This window comes from Eretmochelys imbricata, chromosome 15 (assembly GCF_965152235.1).
Source record: "Eretmochelys imbricata isolate rEreImb1 chromosome 15, rEreImb1.hap1, whole genome shotgun sequence".
NCBI classification, from domain to species: domain Eukaryota; kingdom Metazoa; phylum Chordata; order Testudines; family Cheloniidae; genus Eretmochelys; species Eretmochelys imbricata.
Genome location: NC_135586.1, coordinates 11,457,307 through 11,478,241, shown reverse-complemented (window position 1 = coordinate 11,478,241; position 20,935 = coordinate 11,457,307). Strand labels below are relative to the sequence as shown.

Below are 20,935 nucleotides of genomic sequence, written 5' to 3'. Positions count from 1 at the left end.
GCGACAATGCAAGGACTTATCTATACAGAAACTGGAACCAGAATACCTACATTGGTTGGAGTTTAGTTATTTTAGTGCAAGTCTGCAGCTGGATACTTATTTCACTGTGACCAACACTGATTTTTACTCACTTAAGTTATACATTTGGGGGTTGTCTATACACAGAAGTTGCTCCGGTTTAACTAAAGCTGTGATGTTGTGATTTAGTTAAAATGAGTATAAATTTGCATGGACACTGCACTAGTTTAAACTTGGCTTATAGCAGTTTAGATTGCCCATGGTAAATATTGTCCCTAGTAAATAACAGGAGCAAACTGAAATGATGTAAACTAGCTTTAAACCAATGCAGAGTGCACATGCCCAAAGTTACATCAAAGTAAACAAAGGTGTGAATTGCAAACAATGTGATTCCAGTTGCACTGGTTCCAGTTTATGTGCAGACAAGCTCCAAGTCAGTGTCAGAGCCAAAAATGAGACATCATGGGTTCCTGCCTCTGTCTCATCTCAATTCACTAGATCACACTGCCTTTCAACAGCCAGATTCTTTCTGTTGTCCAAAGGAACATTACTATTTCTTCAAGGGCCTCTGTGCATTCCCACCTGTGGGATTCTGTAACTCTTGGTGTCAAGATGTAAGGGAACAACATGTGGGAAGGCGCAGAGGCAACTATTGAAGAACGACAGGTTCCAGGAAGTCACCTTTTGTTTTCATGAGGTGACCTAAATGGATTATACAACACATTTTACTCTTAGTTACACAGGCACTGGTTGCTGCAGCCCAATGCACATACTCTTTTTAAAGTCAGTCCATAAGAACAATCCACTGTACCTATGAAAGCATGATGACGTTTCCTTCATCTCTCTCCACCAGCGCTGATAGTTCTTAAACCTCTTCCAGGCCTGGAAGGTGACAGGCAAGATCACTCTTCCATAGTGACTGTCAGCTTTGGCATATTGAATCTAAAAAGCAAATGACAGGCTTGGTTTCATTTCAGAACAGTGCTCCCTTCCCAAGGGACTACCACAACACGGCCATCTGAACTAACCTATCCTACTTAACATACAAGTGTTAGCTTTTGGGGTTTGTTTCTAGTCTTTATGCAGGTGGTTGGACTAGATGATCTCCTGAGGTCCCTTCCAACCCTGATAGTCTATGATTCATAAAACTTTACTCCACACTTCTCACAGGGAAGGAAGTGGAAAAGCAATTCCACCCAACTAGCTCAACAGTTCCAGCTCATTCTGGAGGCTGCACTCAGAACAAAGTAATATTTCAAAACAAGGCTTACAGTGTGGGCACTACTGGAAACTAAACAATAATAGTAATGATGATCATAAATCAACTAATCAGGGCTTCCTGTCCTTCCTAGAAACTCCAGCAGCCAACATTAGCATGCTTTGGTTCCCAGAGAAGTGCTCTGACTGGCTGATGTACAATTCTTTCAACAAGCTATTGATCAGAGAGAACATGATTTTATCCTATGAATCTGCTGCACCACAGAATGACTGGCACATTCACCCAACCTTCATCCTCCGGCTTTTAGAATCATTTGGGTTGAATCTCATGTAAGAGCTACTTAAACATGACAAATACTCCATACCTGCCTGTGTCTTCTCCACTTGGCATTCCTTAACCACAACCTGACAGACTTGTGCAGAAGCGCTACCCTGAAATAAAAAAATAAAACCCAACTATTCAGCAAACAGCCTCCCTCTATTTGAAAGAGCAGCTTGGGACCTGGACAGCTACATATAACTTAGTGTCCTGAACAGTAAGTCTCTATCAGGAAATAATTGTGTTACCTTAAAGTGCTTTAAGAATGCCACACAGATTCCTCCCACCCCACCAAAAGAAAGGCAAGTTACATATTTATCTAAAAACACAATCTAGGCAGGTACAATTGCAAGAGTTTCTTCTATTGCTTCATAATTACGCACTCAACCCTGAAATAGGTATCTTCACTGGGATTAAAGAGGAATTTAGCCTCTATGGTAGTTAACAACACCTGCCCAAAAAATGATCTCTCCCACTTTAGGCTCCCACGGTGGTAGCACTCATGTAGAGAGGGAAGATGTTTTACCACCCTGTTTTCTAACCCTGCTCAGTGCAGGTCTATGCAACCTGGTGGCAAAACTGCCTGTGCCATGTCTACACTAGTACTCCCACCACTGGTGGGAGATTTTTTTTTAAATAAGCAAACCTAGACAAGGCTCATGGCGTACCAATATCAATTTCCCCCCCATGTTTCTCAAATGAGGTATGGTCCAGAGCTAGACCACTCTTCATAATGTGCAAGGATGATCTCACGCATCGAATCATTACCAGATTTAAAACCAGAACCAAGAGCTAGTAAGTTCCAGCCCCTTAATTGCATCTAAAAATACATGTCCCTGAAGTACCTGTAGTGGTTGCGAGCTGCTAGTGTCAGGGACCGCTGATGCTCTTCCTCCTCCTGTTCTAACCGACACTTCCAGCGATTCCAGAAGCTCTGCAGCAACTAGAGCAAAACAGCAGAGATAGAAAAACTGAGGTAACAAGAGCAGGGGAATCCAAAAGAATGATGACGTAGATGTTCTGCTAATACAGCATTCTGAAGGGAGAGTTCCTTAAAGTACATTGTACTGCTATACAAAACAAAACAGTCTAAAAACCACGTGAGCCTGATACAATTCCGTTTTCTTCCAGCTCTGAATGTCTTTAATATAGATCTAGGAGTCCTCAAAAAATTGAAAATAGAAATGTTGCTACATCCAGGTGCTGCTATAATGTGTGCTCTGCTGAGCTTATTTGAATCACTTCACTCTCCTTGTCACAAGGTTACAGCCAATTGTTCCCTACATACAGAGAGAGACTATAAATCTTCTTGGCTACAAAGAGGTTCACAATGGGGCTTATGACAACACATAACTAGGCCAGTATGTCTGTGACTGACCCTAGACTTACACAGGAGATATTTTCTGAAACTGCTGGTAGCAAGGGAACAATGCAACTGACTAGAGAACACTTCATAGGAACAGGTTTCAGAGTAGCAACCGTGTTAGTCTGTATTCGCAAAAAGAAAAGGAGTATTTGTGGCACCTTAGAGACTAACCAATTTATTTGAGCATAAGCTTTCGTGAAAGCTTATGCTCAAATAAATTGGTTAGTCTCTAAGGTGCCACAAGTACTCCTTTTCTTTTTTCATAGGAACAGGTGTGATAAGGTGGGAAGGATCAGGGAAAGGTCTCACATAAACACAGCATAACACAAATTAAACCCACCATTACTTGATGCTGCCGATGAGCCAAATTTCTTCTCATTTGCTGGAGACGAGCATTTATAATGTTCTTCCGCAAGGCATTAAACCCAAAGTGCTGAGAAAACAATCAGCAGAATTTTATTTACCATTCACTGTGTAGACTGAATAACCAAGCAGCGAGGAGCCAATTTCCCTTGGGACCAACTGTTCCAACAGAATCCAGCTTTGTTGCTACTTGTAATGGTCAGCCTTACTGCCTTGTCATGGATACAGAGCCGAGCTTCAGTTTCCCTCCCCCTGGTTGGAGAGTTTAGCTCTCCAGCTAAATTAAAAACCTCCCCCTTCCTAGGGTTTCTTTTGAGTCATCCAGCTCTCTCCCTTGCTCTGTCAGCAATTACTGCCCAGGCCCCTTCCCACACCCTCTCTCAATGGAGAGATCAATAGGCCCTGCCCTTTCCCTGTCTCCGTCTCTGACTGGAGACCCACAACTTGCTCCTGAAGCAGGGGAGGCTCACAACCTGTCCTTTCCCAAGATCTCTCTGTACTGGGAAAGGGGATCTTAAATACTGCTCTCCCCTCTCCCAGCTGTTTACTGACCTCTAACTCTTATGGTCTCTCTGAACTACAAATCCCAGAATGCCTCAATTCTGGGCTGAACTGGGAAGAATTATGTGCTGAGACTGTACCCTGACTTAAAGGGCCAGCACTTCCTGTTACACTACTACTGCTATTTCCAAAATATAATCTCATTGGCCTTAGGGTCATTGTTTTGATGCTCAACACTGCCTCACACTATAGAATAATATCTGCTCCAACAAGCCAGAGGCCCTGTGAATGCCAGAGATAAGGAATTTATTTATGTTGGTAAGTGGGTGTGCTTTTAAGGATAAAGAAAAAAAAGACTAACTCCTATCCCTCCCCAAGTGGAAGAGACATTTATAGGCTCTCATACAGGTGGCTGGCACATGATGGCATTATCACAGAGGGAAGGTTTTCAGCCTTCAAGAGGCGAGTACAGGAAGTACAGACATTGACTCCTGTAGCACACCAGTGTAAAAAGGAACAAAGCCATTTATCCTCATGGCACTGGGGCAGTAATCCTCCTGCATAAGTAGCAAAGGTGAGAAAAATCACTAAAATAAAAAGGGGAAGATGCTATTTCAGAGTGAAGGGACCAGGGAGCACACAAAGGACCAACTGGTCTGAGTTAATTTGCTTCTTGATTGGAACAATAACTTGATTTGCTCTTGACTGGAAAGACATCTCAGATGAGATTTCCCATCAAGATATGAGTGTCAGTCCTCTATCTTATTAAAGTTAAGCGCCAATTTGGACACAAGAACAAATGGATATCACTGGCCATCAAATTTAGGTTTGAAATTAGAAGAAGGTTTCTAACCATCAGAGGAGTGATGTTCTGGAAAAGACTTGCAAGGGAAGCAATGGTGGCAAAAAATCTAACTGCCTTCAAGACTGAGCTTGCTATGTTTACAGAAGGCATGGTATGATGAGACTGCCTACAATGGTATGTCGCCAATCTGCAACTGCTAGCAGCAAATATCTCCGATGGGACACTAGATGGGGAGGCTTCTGAGTTACTACAGAGAATTATTTCCCAGGTGTCTGGCTGGTGGGTCTTGCCCATAAGCTCAGGGTCTAATTGATCACCATATTTGGGGTCGGGAAGGAATTTTCCCCTGAATCAGACTGACAGAGACCCTGGGGGGATTTTGCCTTCCTCTGCAGCATGGGTCACTTTAAGGTGTAAACGAATGTAAGTGGTGGAGTCTCTGTTACTTGAAGTCTTTAAATTATGATTTGAGGACTTCAGTAACTCAGTCAGAGGTTATGGGTCTATTACAGGAATGGGTCAGTGAGGTTCTGTGGCCTGTGATGTGCAGGAAGTCAGACTAGATGATCATGATGGTTCCTTTCTGGCCTTAAAGTCTATTAATCTATCTTCTCTGCACACAACACCCTGATGAACAGAGAGTCTGGTGGATTGCATGACAGTTTGAATCTGTGCACCTAGTATCTGAGCTGAACATTTCACGGAAGGAAATGCTATACATACCACCTAAAGCATAACACACATGGTGGCTAGGTGCGGCTCTGGGAAATCATTCCAAATAGCCTAGATTCCCTCTCACCTGAGATATTAGAAAGCGCTTACCAACAGATGGTGCCGGTGATGCTTTTCTGCAAGCTTGTGCTTCCAGGTCTCTTCCATGCACAGTATAACATCTGTCATCAAGTTAAAAAGAAAGTATCTTTTATAGACACACACAACACACCCTCTCCTTCAGGGACAGACACTGAATTCCAGTCCACAATTGCTTTAGTGTTGGATTTTCTGCACTGGTATGCACACAGAGGCATTTTGTTTGCAGTGAAGCTGTTAGAGGCTTCGCTGACTTAAAAAGACGCATCTCTTGTTTACTGTCAGCGATTCCCTGCTGCCATATCCTAGTGCCTGCAGGTTCTTAGCTAATGTGTTCCAATTGCTAGTCTTGCTCCCTTCCAATGCCCATTTACTATGGACTAACCTGCACCTTTCTAATGAACAGTTGCTTTTCAGTCCAACCATGCCTGACCCAAATGCTGCTTTTTACATTACTGCTCATCTGTCCCGTCCACCTGCAGGAGTATCTTGAACCTGGCATCTCTATGGTAGCATACACAAAGGATACAATGCTTCCAGTGCGTGAAGACTCTCCGTAAGGTAACCCTTGCTGCTAGCTCACCAATGCACTCCTGGTGGATTTGCATGCTTCTCCTGTGCTCCCAGGCCCGCTGCCAGCCGGAGAAACATTGCTGGAGCACATGGACTTGGTGATGTTGCTGAGCCACTTCTAGAACAACGGACATGAATTATACATGACCAGCTGTCTCTGCTCCTGCATCATTTATGTCAGGACAAGACAATGACATGCAAACTCTAGGCTCTCAAGTGACAGAATCTCCAGTACCAGCAAGGGATGATGGGAATTTTACCAAGAATTTTACCACCACCTATTAGCTGACATTGTTCTGGTTATTCAGGAAATCCTTGCAGGAACTGATACTAGCTCTGAAGTTGGCTTCATACTTCTTCCTGTCAGGTACCCCAACGAGAGTACACACTACAATGTGTAAGCTTTGGTCAGTAGAGCAATTTCCTTTCTAAGATGATATCCATCCTCTTTCCACAATAAGGCAACAGCATTCTGGATGCATCAGTACACAAATCACACAATCCTTGCTAGACCAGGCCACGACTCTTCAGCTGCTGAACCACCAACCAGAAGCATCCAAGTGTCTCCTAAATGGGAAAATATATCAACTTCTCCTATTGGTGGCAATGAGTTGTTTAGGTAGTGAAGCCCTATTCTGTCCCATCTCTCCATTCAAATATAGTATCTATCTATACAAAGTGGAATAAGGACAAGCCAGGGAATTATAGACCAGTCATCTTAACTTCAGTACCCAGAATGATAATGGAACAAATAATCAAACAATCAAATTGTAAGCTCCTAGAAGAAAATAAGGTAATAAGTAATAGTCAACCTGGATTTGTCAAGAACAAATCATGTGACACCAAGCTACTATCCTTCTTTGACAGGATAGTCTTTGTAAATAGTGGGGAAGCAGTAGATATCATATATTTCGACTTTAGTAAGGCTTTTGATACTGTCTCACATGACCTTCTCATAAACAAACTAGGGAAATACAGGCTAGATGAATCTACTATAAGGTGGATGGACAACTGGCTCATAAATCATACTCAGAGTAGTTATCAATGGCTCACAGTTGAGCTGGAAGGGCATATTGAGTGGGGTCCTGAAGGGATCTGTTGTGAGTCTGGTTCTATTCAAATATCTTCATAAATGATTTGGATTATGGCATAGAGAATACACTTGTAAAGTTTGCAGACGATAGCAAGCTAGGAGGGTTGCAAGCACTTTGGAGGACAGGATTAAAATTCAAAATGATCTTGACAAACTTGAGAAATGGTCTGACTTAAATAGAATGAAATTCAATAAAGACAAAAGCACTCCACTTACTAAGGAATAATTGTACAAATACAAAATGGGAAATGACTATCTAGGAAGAGAACTGCAGAAAAGGATCTAGGGGTGATAGCGGCTCACATACTAAATAGGGGTCAACAATGTAATACTGGTTCAAAAAAAGCGAACATCATTCTGGGATGTACAGCAGGACTGTTGTAAGCAAGATACAAGAAGTAATTCTTCCACTCTATTCAGCACTGATAAGGCCTCAGCTACAGTACTGTGTCCAGTTCTGGGCACCACAATTCAGGAAAGATGTGAACAAACTGGAGAAAGTCCAGAGGACAGCAACAAATGATTAAAGGACTAGAAAACATTGCCTACAAGGAAAGATTGAAAAAACTGGGCTTGTTTAGTCTGGTGAAGAGAAGACTTGGCAGGGGACATGATAACAGTCTTCAAGTACATAAAAAGTTGTTACAAGAAGGAGGGTGATAAACTGTTCTCTTTAACCATTGTGGACCGGAAAAGAAGTAATGGGTTTAAATTGCAGCAAGGAAGATTTAGGTTAGACATTAGGAAAAACTTCCTACCTGTAAGGTTAAGCACTGAAACAAATTACCTAGGGATGTTGTGGAATCACCGTCATTGGAGGTTTTTAAGAACAGGTTAGACAAACACCTGTCAGGGCTGGTCTAGATAATCCTTAGTCCTGTTTCAGTGCAGCAGATTGGACTAGATAACCTATCGAGGTCCCTTCCAGTCCTATATTTCTATGATTCTCACTCACTGTCCTGATGCTTCTTTTCTCTTTGAAGCTGCAGATGCCCAAGCCAGGCCTTCATGCATCTTCTCAGCTCCCAGTGCTGATGATGATTCACTGCCCAGGCCTCCTTCTGCTTGTCATGCTGGATGTGCAAATACAGCTCCATCCACTGTAGCCAGGCCTGACAATACAAATTAGAAAAAATGAGGAGGAGGGTCAGCCAAGAATAAGCAGAGGAAAGCAAGGGAACATTGAGGGAATGGGCAAGAGCAAAGGAAGGGGATAAGGAAGCCCAAAGGCAACGAAGAAGGAGAGCATATCAAACAGCGACCAGGAGACAAAAATAAAGGAGCCATGAGGTTTTCAGGAAGCAATCATTTATGTTCAATTCTACTGGCCATTTCCAATCTATTTAGGCCAGGACTTTCATTTACCACCTCCTCCTTCCCTCTCATTCCCACCCTGGCTTTCCCTACATGTGCAACCAAACTCCTCTCACCTTGTCAACAGCACTGAGCTGTTTCTATACCCAAAGCATACTGCAGAGTGGAAGATGAGAGGGAACAGGGAATTCCAGGGTCAGTATTACAACAGCCAGAGAAATTTTAAGTTACACTATCATTTCTTCCTTTTAAAGGGCAGAATGCTACTTTCTGGGAATGAATAATGGGCTCCCAAGTACAATCTTTTAATTTAAAGGAGATGAAGGAGGCAGATATCTAAAGTCCTAACAGTGTTTCCCAAATCATGGGACCAGCCTCCCTAGCAAAGTGCTGATTCCATGCAGGGTTGCCATCTTTCAGTCAGGCAGGAACCAAAGACCACACCCTACCCAAGTGGAAAGAGAGCAAGTGCCTTGTTCTAAACTCATGACAGCAGCCATCAACCTTTCAGGAAAAAGGCTGAACAATTCCAGGGCACAGGAAATAAAATATATCGTCTTGACAAATTATTTTCACTTTGGATTTCACAAAAGATTAACTGCCCATTGTACAATGATTGTCCTACATTCACTTCACTTCTGCTGGGTAGTGAGTGTAAATGACCCAGCGAGGAAGATAAGATGACGGACTCCTTTTGCCCATGTGTTTGAAACATAGTAATAAAAATCATTTTCCTCCACCTCTTATTTATCTATTTGTTTTAAAGTGGGGAGCTCTTTGTGGCAGAGACCATGTTTTGTCTTTTTAATGACTCTATAAAGCATCTGGTATCTTCCTGGGCATTGTGTAAAGAATCATAATAATTCCCTTTGGCCATGCAGCAACTTAGAAATACACTGAACTCTAGAAAAGCCTGCATGTTGCTTTTATACCTCCATTGTAGAGAAGAAGGATGTTTGAGGACCCCATGTGGAGAGAACCAGGGGATGGTTCTATTTTACTTGCACAACTGAGAAGCAGTTCACAGGTAAGATGCACATGCACATCTGGAGGGGTACGGTAAAACTTATACCTCGCATCACCCAATCTATAAACATCCTTTCATTAGAGGTATCTCAGTGTACAGAGGGATTATTGAGGGTGGAGAATTCTTTATTAATTTGCTAGCTATTACTCACAACCATGCGTGATCTCAGGTATGAAGGGTCTGGGTTTGAAGGACTTACCCGAAACTGCAGGCTCTGGGCCCAGTGCTGCAGAGCCAGAGTATTCATCTCATGGTCAGTACACTTCTGGCACAGTCGTCTTGTCCACACTCTCCATGACACGCTGCCAAAAGCATTTAAGACCCATTAATTCTGCAGTGTGGGGTGAGGAACTAACCTCCTCTCATCAGGAAAGGCAGGGCTCTACATACACATGTTATTGATGCACTGCTTTCTAGATGGAGTTATGTGGTCCTTTGAGGGGTAGGGGAGAAGGCAGTTGAGACAAAACCATAACTATGAACCAGCAAGATACAATGTAGGAACAGATCATGGGACAGAGAAGGTGTTTGTGATTAACATGTGACTGTTTCAAACCCATTCTCACCGCAGAGTGCTTGTTTCCCTGAACGCCAATGCCTCGGATCGCATCCTATGCTTGGTCCTGCGAACATCAATGTAGATCAGCCAATGCTGCCATGTCCAGCGCAGCTTCTGCTTCTCCGCTGTGCACAGCAATGGTCACAAGATTTTTTTTAAATGACATACAAGGATTTGGTATTTTTAAAATCATTATCAGCCTTACATTGCCACCTACCGGGAAAATCTAAAACTGCAGCCACTCCACGAGCTGGGGTTAGAGAGAGGCAGGCACAGATAAGCCTTGTCTGCACGAGGAAATTGTCCAGAATAGCTACTCCTCAATAGCTCCCTGCATGGACACTCTTATTCTGGAACAAGAGTGTCCACATGAAGACTTATTGCAAAATTGCTATTGCACTTTAAATTCATATACTTTATTCCAGAATAATTTATGTAGACAAGCCCCTTAGCTGCTGGCAGAGTAACGGAGATGGGTTTAAGATAAGATCTGAAATATCAATAGCTTCAAATAACCTGCAAGGTATAAATAAAACACTGTTTAATGACTTTGTTCAGGCTGCACAATTCCTGTGGGCACATACTGCAGCTTCAGATACAGTTACTGAGAATGTTGAGGAAATATTATTTGTATAGCAATAGCTGCCCATCACTAACCCATTGTGCTGGACTCTGTACAAACATAGAACAAACCAGTGCTTGGCATCTTTTAAAATCTTCCAGATCTCCTAAGAGTATGAAATTACTCAGCATATCTGGCTTATTGGACAAAATTAAAAATATATCTAGTTCTTTATATAGCGTTTCATCAGCAGTCCTCAAAGCACTTTACAAGGGAGCATTATCCTCATTTTAATGGGTACAATGAGGCACAGAGAGGTGAGGATAAGAACTTGCCCAAGTTCAGTAGCATAGCCAGGAACATAACATAGGTTGCCTGAGTCACAGTCCAGTGGTCTATCCATTAGGACAAACTGCCTCCCTCTCAATCTCTTAGAACAAACCCCTAGCCCAAGACTGATGATGTTGATTTGGACTATTATTAATGAGAAATGACCCAAAGTGTATCTTTCCCCAAACACAAGCTGGTTAATTTTATATCTTTCTATGGCAACGTCCTCCAAAATCTAGTGAGCCAAGATCTAACATATCTGAAAGGGGATTACTTCTTTTTCACTTTTTGACTAATTAATGGGAGGTTTATTATTTTTCTTTGTAAACCAAATAATTTGTGTTAATTGGATATGTGGTATTAACATTTAAAAGCATTGCTCAGAGCTACTGGAGTAATTTCTCCATTTTCTCCTCTTCAATGTTGTAAATTCTAAGGTTTCATAATCAACAGCTCGAGATGCAATTTGTGGAAATGGAAGTAGGGTTGCATGTTAATGCCTGGCCTCCTTACTTGGTGATGGGAAAACAATAAATATTTTACACGTATATTACTGCCCTCCATCCTGAAGGATCCCCAAGTGCTTTACAAACTACAGCCAGGTCCTAGTCCCTGTACCTGATCAAGTAAACTGGCTTGGGATAGGGGCATCTGCAGCAGTCGGGGAGGACAGAATCCTTCCTCACCACTGGCCTCACTTTATAGCTGCCACTTAGCCTAAGGGACACATTTACTTCCACAAGAACCTCCCTCCACAAGAAGGTGGATGAGTCTCTTTTGAGTCTACTATACCCGACATAAGGTGCTGGTCTGTAACTTTCCAGGGTTGCACACATATACAAACACCAGTTGTTAGTTGTCAGCTAACCTCCCACTGGACATGCAGTATGGGACAAAAATCTTGACTTCAGCTTTAAAAATACAGTCATTTACCACTTGATCTCAAAGGAATCACTATCTTTGTCAGTAGTCACTGGAAGTTGAGACCATTACAGGCAAGTGGGTCAGTGAGGTAGGCATTTGCAAAGAAAACTAACTTTCTCCTCCGGTGCATCTAGAATATATATCCCCTTCGCACGTGCGATTCCCCAGCTGGGTTTCATAGCCACAGTAGACCAGAGAACATGTGCACCCTGCTTTAGTGCACTTAGGAGCTACAGAATCCAGGACTCAACATAGATCAAGTCAGAACTCTATTTCACTGTGAAAATGTTATGAGCTTCATTTCACCTGTAACATGTTCTAAAAAGAGAGGGGATTCAGGATAAGGTGGGTAAAAATCAACATATGCACAAAGAGGAAGCCAGAGTTGACTCCTACATCAGCTGAGGAACTCCACCAGTAACTTGTTCTTGTGAAAATACCCATTCAAATACATACCGTACCAATGATCAGACCCACACTGAAGAGCAGATAGAGAGTCCCTTAAGCTCTTTCACTGGCATCCGTAACTATCTGTATAGCTGCACACTACAATGCATTAAGAGCAATCTCCCCTGCTAGCCTTAGGTTGACAACCATCTGTACATAAGATTCAGAGATTCCAAGGCCATTGTGATCATCTAGTCTGATCTCCTGTGTTACACAGGCCATAGAACTTCCCCAAAATAATTCCCAAAGTATAACACCCAAGCTTGATTTAAAAATTACCAGTAATGGAGAACATACCACAAGCCTTGGTAAATTACACTTTCACACAGGAGTCGGGGAGGTAAATACACAAACACATGCAGGGAAATACGTCCTTGAAAAACTGACATTATGTTTAAGAAAGCTGCTCCCCCTTCCCCTCTCACCATGAGCCTCTGCGACACGATACTTGCACCTCTTTTCTCGCTGCTGGCATATAAAAGTCTTCCAGGCTTGGAATATCAGGTTGTACAGGAAATATCTGAACAACAGAAAAGATATTACACTTGGATGAGGTACAGAGAAGGGCAACAAAAATGATTCAAGGAAATTAAGGAGAGATTAAAAAGACTGCCAGTGTTCATTTTAGAAAAGAGACTAAGGGAGAATATGATAGAGGTCTATAAAATCATGAATGGTGTGGAGAAAGTGAATAAGAAAGTGTTGTTTACCCCTTCAGAGAAGACAAGAACCAGGGATCACACAATAACATGAATAGGCAGCAGGTCTGAAACAAACATAAGGAAAAACTTCTTCACACAATACACGGTCAACCTTGGGAACTCATTGCCAGGAGATGTTGTGAAGGCCAAAAGAATAACTAGATTAAAAAAAGAATTAGATAAATTCATGGAGGACAGGTCCATCAATGGTATTAGCCAAGATGGCCAGGCTGCAACCCTATGCTCTGGGTGTCCCAAAACTCTAACTGCCAGAAGCTGGGACTAGATGACAGGGAATGGATCACTTGATAAATTGCCCTGTTCCATTCATTCCCTCTGAAGCATCTGGCACTGGCACTGTCAGAAGACAGGATACTGGGCTAGACGGACCATTGGTCTGACCCACTATGGCCATGCCCATGTTCGCATGTTAAAAACAAAACAAAACAAAGAATCCATCATAAGCCTTGATCCAATCTAGCTAGTTCCTGTACAGCAGACCTGGTCTCAATTGTTCTGGAATGGGCAGGAGAGATTCCTATCACACAGAGCAGCTTCTAGTGAGACTTTATAGTCTGATTCTGAAAGGGAAGTGTCTCGCAGCACAGAATCTGGACTTTTTCTTCTGCCATTCAATGGAAAAGTCATGGTGGCACAAGGAAAGTGAGGCTTCTTAATATCCAAGGGGAAAAAGTTTTGGATCAACTTTGATTGCCCTTTGGATCACCCATTCTGCACAGGCAACATCTTCACAGAGATATTTTTAGTGAGTGTGTGTGGCCTACACTCTCAATCACTCATCCATCAATGTTCCAGTCTACCTTTAAATAATTACACTGCCCCATACTGAGACATTAACAACAAGAGGATTCTGAAAGCTTTCTCAAACTGAAAAGGACTGCACAGAGAGACCATGTAAAAATGAGACAGAACTAGGGTATCCATTAACTCCTCACTCTCTGAGACAAGGTGAGTAAAGAAGAAACCCCTTTGTTCCTATGAACAATAGCCAAAAAAGCCTTGTGAGAAAGAGAGAAGAGTACAGGAGGCTTTGATGTTACGTTAAGAGGTTGAGGGGAAGGTATAAAGGGATTATATGGTTACTCAGGATATATAAAAGCCTCTTGAAAAGAAAACTTAATTTGTCCCATCATACAGCAATATAAGCAGAAGATGATCTAGAATGCCTGTTTCACTACTAATGGGCTCAGAGTTTGTGCCAACATGGAAGATAATCTGGGAGCAAGACAGAGATCAAGTTCCCAAATCTTAGTCAACATGTGAGCAGCAGACAAGAGGCATGGCAATTACTTTGCATTTTGACACAATAAAAAAAGAACACAAAAGACAAGCGTCCAGCTGCTCATTTGCTCCTTCTTTCAAAGTCAAATAACAGCATACCTCAAGAAAACTTGGCCACTTAGAAGACGAGAGGAATATCAACATGAACATGTTCAGAGTGATCTAAATTAATGATTGATTCCTAGATATCAGTAAATTTGATTCATACAAGGCGAACAGTACTCTGAAGACACCTGAGCTGTGACATCTGATTTCATCTTAGGACAAAGAAAGAAAAATGTACTGTTTGTTGGATGAAGGGTGGCAATAAGGAAGGAAGAAAAAGTTGTAAATAATAAGTGAGGAAAGCATTAACATTGGCCTTTCCTCACCTAACAGTGCTGCTGGGGTAGTTTGTTTACTGACATACACACCATCCTCCAAGACCCAGGGAGGATTTCTCACACCGCTGTGGACACAACAATACGACGTCATTTCACAGACCTGTAATGGCAGTCAGCTCTGAAGCTGAGCTTCCACTCTCTGCAAACAATCCACCATTCCTCCTTCCACTCGCCAAAGGTTTTTTGCAGAATCTTCCGATCATAATGACATCTATACAGTTAAAAGATTTTGAGGATGGGAAGATTTGTAAAAATATCTTAGTCAATAAAAAAATACAGTCTCCTTTAAAATGTACCTCTCCTTTTTCCAGTATTAGCTGCTTAACCCAACCACACCTAACTGCATAACAAAACTTTACCCTTCTATACCACGTTTAATCTGAGAATCTAAAAAGTGCTTTAAGATACAATTAATTGAGCCTCACACAACCCTTGTAAATAATTACCCCTCTTTTAAAATTGAGAAACAAAATAAAGAGAGGTTAAGCGACTTGCCCAAGATCACATAGTCAGTTGGTGGCAGACCTGGGAATAGAACTCATCTCTTGAGCTATGCTCAAGCCTCGAACCATTAGACAACACTCTGCTACATTTACATCTCTAGTCAGTCTTGCTCGGTATTGGTTTGTGTGAATGTTTTTTCCAAAAGCTAACTTTTGTTTTAATTTTTAAAAGTATATTTGTAACTAATTCGGATTACAGGTTTATATTTCTCTGAAATATACCAACTGTGCTCCGTGAAACAAATTATTCTGAATTTAAAATTCCAAAAAGGGATGATTAAAAACCTTAGATAATATTCTTTCTACATGCACCATGTGCGTTTAACAGTGTGGCTGCTTGTCAGCCTTTAGTTGACATGTATAAAGGTTTATGAATGAGCTACTGCCTCTGAGTTTATTAACCTAGTCCTTTAGCACAAGCCATAAAGGTCTTTGCTTTTAGATCCAGAGATCCTGGGTTCAATTCCCACAGATGACCAGGCCAGCGGACGGTGTTACATGAACATTCATGTTAATGCTAAACTAATAAAAACTCAGATGGGATGAGGTTTTGAACTAAGGAACTGGGACTCAGATGAGGGATTTCTAATAACAAGATTCTCTGTAATTAGAAATAACAATGACCAGTATATCTATTGTCCCTACCTGAGATACCTCACTTCACTTGAACATTACTCTGGGAAAATGATCATTGGCCAAAATGACATAGCTAATATTCTGAAAAATGTAAAGTTGCACTAGGTGCAAGTGTGAATAATTTCCTCATGTTTCTCATCTACATATTTTTTTCATAGAGATTAGGAAAATGGAAGGATCAACCTAAGAATAGGCAAGAAAACAGAGACAGATAAGCAAACAAACAATGGGCCCAGTCTTGCAGTCCTTGTTCACGGGAAGAATCCCACCGAGTTAATGGGGCTGTTCAAATGTGTAAGGACTGCAAGATCAGGATCAAAATGACCAGCCCCCGCTCAAACAAACAATAAAAAATCCCATATATTACAATTCAAAGCTACCTACCCCATCAAACCAAGCTGCTAAGCCATTCCAAGCACTCAAGCAGGAAAAAATAAAAGAGCCATAGGTTATTCTTTCAGATTGGCTGAATTGTTAAAACAACAGGAGGGTGGTGAACCAGGGCAACATGGGATTTGGGCAGACCTGGCACTATCAGTGGGGCAAAAGAGACATTTTGTTCCCCCAAATGATCTTCAAGGAGCCCCAAATGATTGTCAGAAAGGCCAAAATATGTACAATATGTACGTACAGCCTTCATCCTTTATTTAAATTATAAATCATAGCAAAATACGGACACAGTAGCCAAATTTCACTTTTTAAAACTCTTAGATCCCTGGAAAGTCTTGGATTTTAACTACCTCCTTGAAAGGTTGTTCACTTTTTAAATTACAACATTCAAAGGCCCAAAAATACCCTCCCCTAATAATGTGACCCTAGATCTGGTCCTGGATTTGGGAACAATATTTTTTAAATTTAAAATAAAGTTATTTTGGTTTAATTTAGCTGGCTGAGCTCTAGATTTCAAAAAGGGCATTTTCATTCATTTACCAGACTTCTTATACTGGATCTGCACATTGCCAAAGCAAGTAATGCACACCCAATATGTGGGAGGAAGAGGGGAAGAGTACTATTCTGGCTCACAGAACAATTCATGTTCACCAGCTAATACAGTCTTGGTAAGAATTTATATTCCTCATACTGGAATCAAATGGGATGACTTGGGGCCTGATCTAACTCATACTGAAGTCAATGCAAGTCTTCCACTGTCTTCAATAGGAACTGGATTATGCCTGTAGAGCAGGGGCGGGCAAACTTTTTGGCCTGAGGGCCACATCGGGTTTCCAAAATTGTATGGAGGGCTGGTAAGGGGAGGCTATATCTCCCCAAACAGTCGCCTGGCCCCCACCTCCTATCCGACCCCCCCGCTTCTCACCACGATGGCTCCCCTGGGGCTCCTGCCCCATCCAACCTCCCCACCCCCTGACCACCCTCCCCCAACTCCCCTGCCCTCTATCCAACCCCCCTGGCTCCCTGTCCCCTTATCACGCTGCTTGGCGCACCGGTGGCTGGCAGCACTACAGCCGCGCCACCCAGAGCACTGGGTCAGGCTGCGGCTCTGCAACTGCACTGCCCGGCAGCCCAGAGCACTGCGCCAATGGCATGGCGTGCTGAAGCTGCGGGGGAGGGGGAACAGCAGGGGAGGGGCCGGGGTCCAGCCTCCTGGGCCAGGAGCTCAGGGGCCGGGCAGGAGGGTCCCACTGGCCGGATGTGGCCCACGGACTGTAGTTTGCCCACCTCTGCCGTAGAGCAAGGACAAGCAAGAGTGGACACGCAAATTGAAGCAAAATAGGAAGACATTCCAAACAAGAGTGTTGCTTTTTCAGTAGTGATTTAAAACCAAATTTCAGAAGCTCTATTGCTGTAGCAGTTCAAAGATCAAATATGCAAAGCATTTGTGAATACACATCAAGAATAACCTTGTATACTGCAGGATGAAGTGAATTAAATGATCTATTGGGTCTTTCCCACCTTTACTGTTTATAATATTATAATTTTAAAAAACATATAATGAAAATCAAAGGCCAAATTCTACTCTCAGTTTTACTGGTGTAAATCCCGCAAATCTGCACTGAAACCAGTGCAATTTCTCTCGATTTACAGTTAAAGTAAAATTTGGCCACAATTATTTAAGAATAATATTCAGAGACAGGTTTCAGAGTAGAATAAATTGGTTAGTCTCTAAGGTGCCACAAGTACTCCTATTCAGAGACAGGATCTCAAATAATTTCAGAAGGCATCTGCAAATATTTTCCTGCAAAGCAGGTATCCCTTTGCCTAGCCATACAAATGCTCAGCCATGTCAAGGCAGAATCTTACTACTTGGAGCTTCAATTACCTGGCTTTGGAAGGAAGAATTTGTCCAAAAGTCTTTTTCACCCACAAATAGAGGAACTTCCTGGCCAGATGCCTGGAAGACAAACATAGGTTAGTTGCCTTTCTGCATGTTTGTACTCAATCTCTTAATTTCCAGGCAATGGTTTTGAAGACTCAGAAGCTTGATACATAATAACTACAATACACAACACTAAGGTCCCAATCCTGCACAGACTTACACACATGTTTAACTTTAACCGTGTAAGTTGTCCCATTAATTTAGGCATGTGTATGGGACACACTTAGCTGGGAAATCCATGTAGACAAGATGTCTCCTCTGGAATCTATTACACCTAATGATACTAAATAACAATGATGGTTGCTTAATTGGGATGCCGTCAGGTGATTTAATGGAGCTTAGGCCCTTCTGTGTTTCATTTGCATAGTGACTCTATCTGATCCCATAACAGAATGGCTTTTTCTAAACAATTTGTAGAGTGGGTCTTAGATCACAGAACTAAGAGTTAAAATGCTTGGCTAGATTCCTGTATTTATATTCTATTCATATGCATCTTATTCACTACTAGTTATTTACATTTTCCTACAAGAGGAATAGCAAAAGATATCAAACGCCTCATAAAGCAAACCATTCAAAATACAGAATCAGCCACAGTGAGGAGGACACTCATAGTACTACTTTGTATTTAGTGAGCACCTTTCCTCTGGAAATCAAAAATAGTGGATATTATTAGTCCTATTTAACAGATGGAGAAACTGAGCCACAAAAAGGATAAATGACTTTCCCAAGGTCACTTAGCAAATCAATGGCAAATATGAGAGTAAAACCCAGGTCTCATGACTTCCAGTCCCCTGCTCCAACCACTAGAAAATGCTCCCTTCCGTAGTAGGATTAAAAAACCAAAGCATACAGAGCACAGCTTTCACTATCACCTGATACGGAGTTCTTTTAACCTCCCACCTCGGTTCCAGGTGTATGTGACCTGATACGGAACCTGATGACTCCCATTCCAACACTGATTCCCACCAGGCCGGGGAGTAACAGATCGTCCAAATGTATGGACTTTGCTAGTATGCAATTTCTGGGCTGCATCTCTCTGGAAAGATCTTAAACTTAAAAGAAAAGAGACAAAGAAATATCACTTGTAAGGTCAGATTCACAGTTAGCAGACATTAGTGTCTATGTGACCTCATCCATATAAAAGTATCACACTAAAATCACATATAAAGTTAACACCTGCAGACAGTATTTTTAAAAGTTTCATTTGATTCATTTTCATGCTCAGTAAACGGTCTCCTGAAATTTCTCAGTCATTCCCCAAAAGCTGCAGAAACACATGGTGATGGGAGCACAGTGGTCCAAGTGCAATCATCCCATTCATATTTCCTCTTTCTTTAAAAGGTGACATGGAAAAGAAAGAACGTTGGTTTGTATTCTCTTTCACTTTGTTAATATTTATAAAGTCCTGAAACTTTTGTTCAGGTGGATTTAAACTTGTTGTTCTGCTTATATTTTACCCTCAGAATAATAACAACAATATTACCACCTACTACTTTCTATTTTTGCTGAAAGATTCCTACTAGAGTACTAAAGTGGGAGCTTTCTCAACCTTCAGTTAAAGGGCAAGAAGCATTTGATCTTTCACAAAAAGATCCTTTCTCCTAGCTGTGCGCAGATATGAGTTAAATATGCTTTTCTTAAATAATTAAATAAATAATAGTAGTTTTAAGAAATTGGACTAAAAATCCCTTCCTGTCTCTTGGTACTTGTGATGTCACAGTCCTATTAATTCTCCAGTGTTCCATATAGTCTTACAGGAAAGCTGGTGCAGATGAGCCCTGAACTGAAAAACAAGCAGGGAAAAAATGAACTTTTCTGAAAAAAAAATCTTTCAGGCCTTTATTGATCATAAAGAAGCCAAACTAGGCAAAACATTTTTTCCCCTTTGTGGGTCATCTTTAAACAGTCTGTCTCAGTCAAAATGCAGTTCCATTCTGAAAAGTGACTTTAAAAATGGTGTTATGGGATTCCATGTTTAACATTCCTGACTGACTTTATGATAACAACCACAATTTAAGACCAGCTACAACTTGTTGAACCAGTTGCATCCAAGTTTCCTTCCCAGAAGCAAACACCGCCACCACCCTCCAGATTTGAACATTAGAACTATAAACACATTCCTGAGCTCCCCAATAGGCAACAGAGGCTTCATCTATACAAATAAAGTGGAACAACTTTTGAACAGACGTCTACAAAACATTGTTAGTAGCATCTTCTGAGTAAAATACACAGGTAACACAACTTTTATTTAGATCCAATTGAGTTGGATTGATATAAAAACAAAATAATATAACTGCATCCTTTAACATGGGAGTGCCTATCCACCATTCCTCACCTGCCCTTGGACTTTTTCTCCATCTTTCCTCCAATCTTGGGTCCTCTATAATCAAATCCACTACTCTTCTGCACTGGAAACTCATGTGTTAGCAGTCAAACACCTTTGGACAATATATAAGAATTATTTTGAGTTATTTTTGGTGAATCAGTGGTGCTCATATGACACGTACATTTTGTATAATCTCTCAGGTGCACCCCAACCACTTCTCACGCAAACTCACCTGAATAAAATAGTATACAAAACTTCTAGATGTTCAGTCAGTCAGAATGATGGACTGCTGAACATTCACAACCCTCTGATTTTATAAAGTTGATTTCAATGGGTTTATTTAGTGAATAAATGTCCAAATATCATGATAAGGTTCTATATATGCATTTCTAATGTGCCCATCTCCATGTGCTCAACAGACTGGTTTAGTCAAATAATGCAATTGGACTGTTAGAATTTTTAGTGACACCTGGTCCATATGTATCAATATCACAAACAATTTGATATATTTTGTTGATTG

General features: G+C 41.5%; 1 protein-coding gene across 4 annotated transcripts in view; it reads right to left on the bottom strand.

Annotated features, from left to right (window-relative positions):
• SFI1 (SFI1 centrin binding protein) overlaps positions 1 to 20,935 on the bottom strand; it is an 81,506-nt gene that overhangs the window by 54,084 nt on the left and 6,487 nt on the right. For 3 of the 4 annotated variants that reach the window (XM_077835261.1, XM_077835262.1, XM_077835260.1), the window contains exons 2-15: positions 20,425 to 20,527; positions 18,962 to 19,141; positions 18,033 to 18,104; positions 14,716 to 14,826; positions 12,655 to 12,749; positions 9,974 to 10,091; positions 9,607 to 9,709; positions 8,022 to 8,178; positions 5,930 to 6,091; positions 5,413 to 5,483; positions 3,262 to 3,354; positions 2,401 to 2,498; positions 1,602 to 1,668; positions 830 to 960 (exon numbers count right to left, since the gene is read on the bottom strand). In XM_077835261.1, the coding sequence (XP_077691387.1) occupies positions 830 to 960; positions 1,602 to 1,668; positions 2,401 to 2,498; positions 3,262 to 3,354; positions 5,413 to 5,483; positions 5,930 to 6,091; positions 8,022 to 8,178; positions 9,607 to 9,709; positions 9,974 to 10,091; positions 12,655 to 12,749; positions 14,716 to 14,826; positions 18,033 to 18,104; positions 18,962 to 19,141; positions 20,425 to 20,447 (1,481 nt within the window). In that variant the 5' untranslated portion in view covers positions 20,448 to 20,527. Of the gene's footprint in view, positions 1 to 829; positions 961 to 1,601; positions 1,669 to 2,400; positions 2,499 to 3,261; positions 3,355 to 5,412; positions 5,484 to 5,929; positions 6,092 to 8,021; positions 8,179 to 9,606; positions 9,710 to 9,973; positions 10,092 to 12,654; positions 12,750 to 14,715; positions 14,827 to 18,032; positions 18,105 to 18,961; positions 19,142 to 20,424; positions 20,528 to 20,935 lie in introns of those variants that run through there. The other variant, XM_077835263.1, reaches the window with a different exon arrangement.